A 2,500-nucleotide genomic window follows, 5' to 3' on the forward strand; every position below is an offset into this window, starting at 1 on the left:
ATCTTTGTTTATTTGATGTTGAAATGCAGCATATGAGGTGCCAACAAAGCTGCCCAAGTAAACAATAATTATTTATCATTTAATTCTAAGAAATCTCATCGGGTCAATTTTTTTATATATCTGATGTCACATTAGGTCAAGTCTTTTATGCTTGTGAAGTGTGCATGTGCAAGCCCTGGTAAACGTTGCAACATGGTTGGTAAACATTTTTTCCCTGGCCATGATGTTGGACTGAAAATATCAACAAAGATGGCAATAGGAGCGATAGACAGGAAGGGAATATCTGACAAAAGTTGATTACTGAAAAGCAAACAAATATGTTGTACCCAAAAAAAGGTTTGGTGAAATGTTTGAAAAAATAAATTTTCTTAAATGTTGAACTTTAGTCTAACTTTGTCAAATATGGGGGTACACAACAGCTCCAACATGTTGGAACGTTTATCTGAGGTTAAAGATAGAGCAATATAAGTCTCACCAAAGAATTCACTCTCTAATAAGGCACTGCAAGTGCTAGATTTTCTGGTCACATTCCCTGGGAAGTTAAGGTCGGATTTATTGGAGATGACATCACATGAGCCCCGCCTTAAACCTTTTTGAGGTCTACTCCACATGGAACGTTTCCGTTTACGTGAATCAAGCTCAGGACTGTTGTCGCCTTGAAGTGCCGTACCTGTGGTGCCAGTTTTTTCCATAACACTTCGCAACAAATGTTGCTGACGATTGTAGTAAATGGAGGGCAACCAAGTTGCAACTGATTTGGAGCTGAGATCAGCACAATACAGACGCCAGTAGGACTAGTAAGAAAAGTAAAGAAGTCAAGTGTCAGATCAAAACATTCTTTTCAAGAGGGTGCAGTAACAATCTCTCAGTCTGACTGAATGTCATTTCAATCTCTTCCCAAGGGAACAATAACAACAAAAATTGTACTGGTAATATTTGCTTGTGTGTTTTACTTGGCAAGGAATCCACTTGATGAAATTACCAAAGAAAAAACAAAATAAAGTGTACGAAAACCTGGAGAAGAATTGCTGCTGGCCTTCTTCTTCTGTGAAAATGTTTTTGCCGTTGTTGTTGTGTCACTTTCAGAGCAAACCCTGATCCTAAAATACCCTACAGAATTAAAAAAACATAACACATAAAGGCCTTAATAGGAGAACATGTATCGGCCCATAATTATAACTTAGTGGAGATGAGCTCTAAAACAGCTCCCATGACTTGAAACCCCAGCAATCCAGGCCTCCTGGACAGGCTGTAGCCACAGAAAGGGGAAAAAAGATGCAGCATGGCAGTACAAGAAAATGCCATTAAGAATTAGGATACCCATACATTAAGGTACATTTCAAGATGAAGCTGCAAAGCTCTTCAATAAATTACCTTTGTCAGTTAGAAACTGTCCAGATTTTAGTACCTTCTCGAAATTGACTTTTAACCATTTAATGGAAAGAATTAAGAAAACATGACTGTAGAGTAATTTTCGTTTGATATATAGTTATAGTATCAGGGCTCGAAATTTCGACCAATGCAGTCGCATTTGCGACTAAATTTTTCTCTTTGCGACTAAAATATCTGGAGAAGTCGCAAATTTGCGACTTGTTGTCACCTTCGCTCTTTCGAAACAAAAGGGTTAGCAGTTGCCACTTTGCTGCTACTTTTGCTAAAATAAGTAAATAAATGACAAAATTATTTTGTTTCTCGCTGTGAATTTTCTCTGAAGATAGCGTAATTGTAGAGTAATGTAGCTGCAATGTTACGTGCACAGCTCCATTCCTGTGATCATTCACCATTTTCAGCGGTTTCTTTACACACAAGTATTGTGGGCTTGAATTTTTTTGCTAAACCGCTGACAACACAATGCAGCACAGCGATTTTGCGACTAAACTTGCAAAATTGCGACTAAATTTTTGTATCTTATCGCAAAATGCGACTGGATTTTTCATTAATTTCGAGCCCTGAGTATAGTTTTTGTTTAAATACCACTTTGGTGTTGATATAATTACTAGTTAGCTTTTCTACTTAGTTTAATTGTGTTGTTAAGTTTTTCCACATGAAGAGCCAATAAAGTATTGGATATACTGGAATAAAGTCATTATTGTTGCTGTTGTTGTTATTATTATAATTATTATTATTATTACTATTATTATTATTATTATCATCATCATCATCATCATCATCATCATCATCATCATTATATAATTTGTTTACTGGTAATAATTACTTAAGTTTCACAACCTCTGTTATGAGGGCCACACAGTCAACAAAGCAACACTCCAATATTGATAGTGTGACCATTGCACAACACTGGGAATTCCATCCCCTACTCTTTGCAAACAGTGGGTGGGTTTTTCAACATCCCATGCTATTACCCATAACAGCAAAGGTTGTGCGGCAGGGCCTACAATTTACAGCCCTTTATCCTAGAAGACTAGCAATCAAACCACTTGCAGATGTTAGCACAAAGGCAGCACTTTGTCATCAATTATTTCAAGATCCTTGGTTCAGC

General features: G+C 36.9%; 1 protein-coding gene across 6 annotated transcripts in view; it reads right to left on the reverse strand.

Annotated features, from left to right (window-relative positions):
* LOC138004421 (potassium voltage-gated channel subfamily KQT member 1-like) overlaps nucleotides 1-2,500 on the reverse strand; it is a 34,852-nt gene that overhangs the window by 16,608 nt on the left and 15,744 nt on the right. For 4 of the 6 annotated variants that reach the window (XM_068850922.1, XM_068850921.1, XM_068850923.1 and 1 more), the window contains 2 exons: nucleotides 1,015-1,110; nucleotides 476-794 (listed from right to left, as the gene is read on the reverse strand). In XM_068850922.1, coding sequence (XP_068707023.1) covers nucleotides 476-794; nucleotides 1,015-1,110 — 415 coding nt within the window. The remainder of the gene's footprint in view (nucleotides 1-475; nucleotides 795-1,014; nucleotides 1,111-2,500) is intronic. The other 2 variants (XM_068850925.1, XM_068850926.1) reach the window with 1 other exon arrangement.

The sequence above is a fragment of the Montipora foliosa genome, chromosome 5, assembly GCF_036669935.1.
Source record: "Montipora foliosa isolate CH-2021 chromosome 5, ASM3666993v2, whole genome shotgun sequence".
In the NCBI taxonomy this organism is placed as follows: domain Eukaryota; kingdom Metazoa; phylum Cnidaria; class Anthozoa; order Scleractinia; family Acroporidae; genus Montipora; species Montipora foliosa.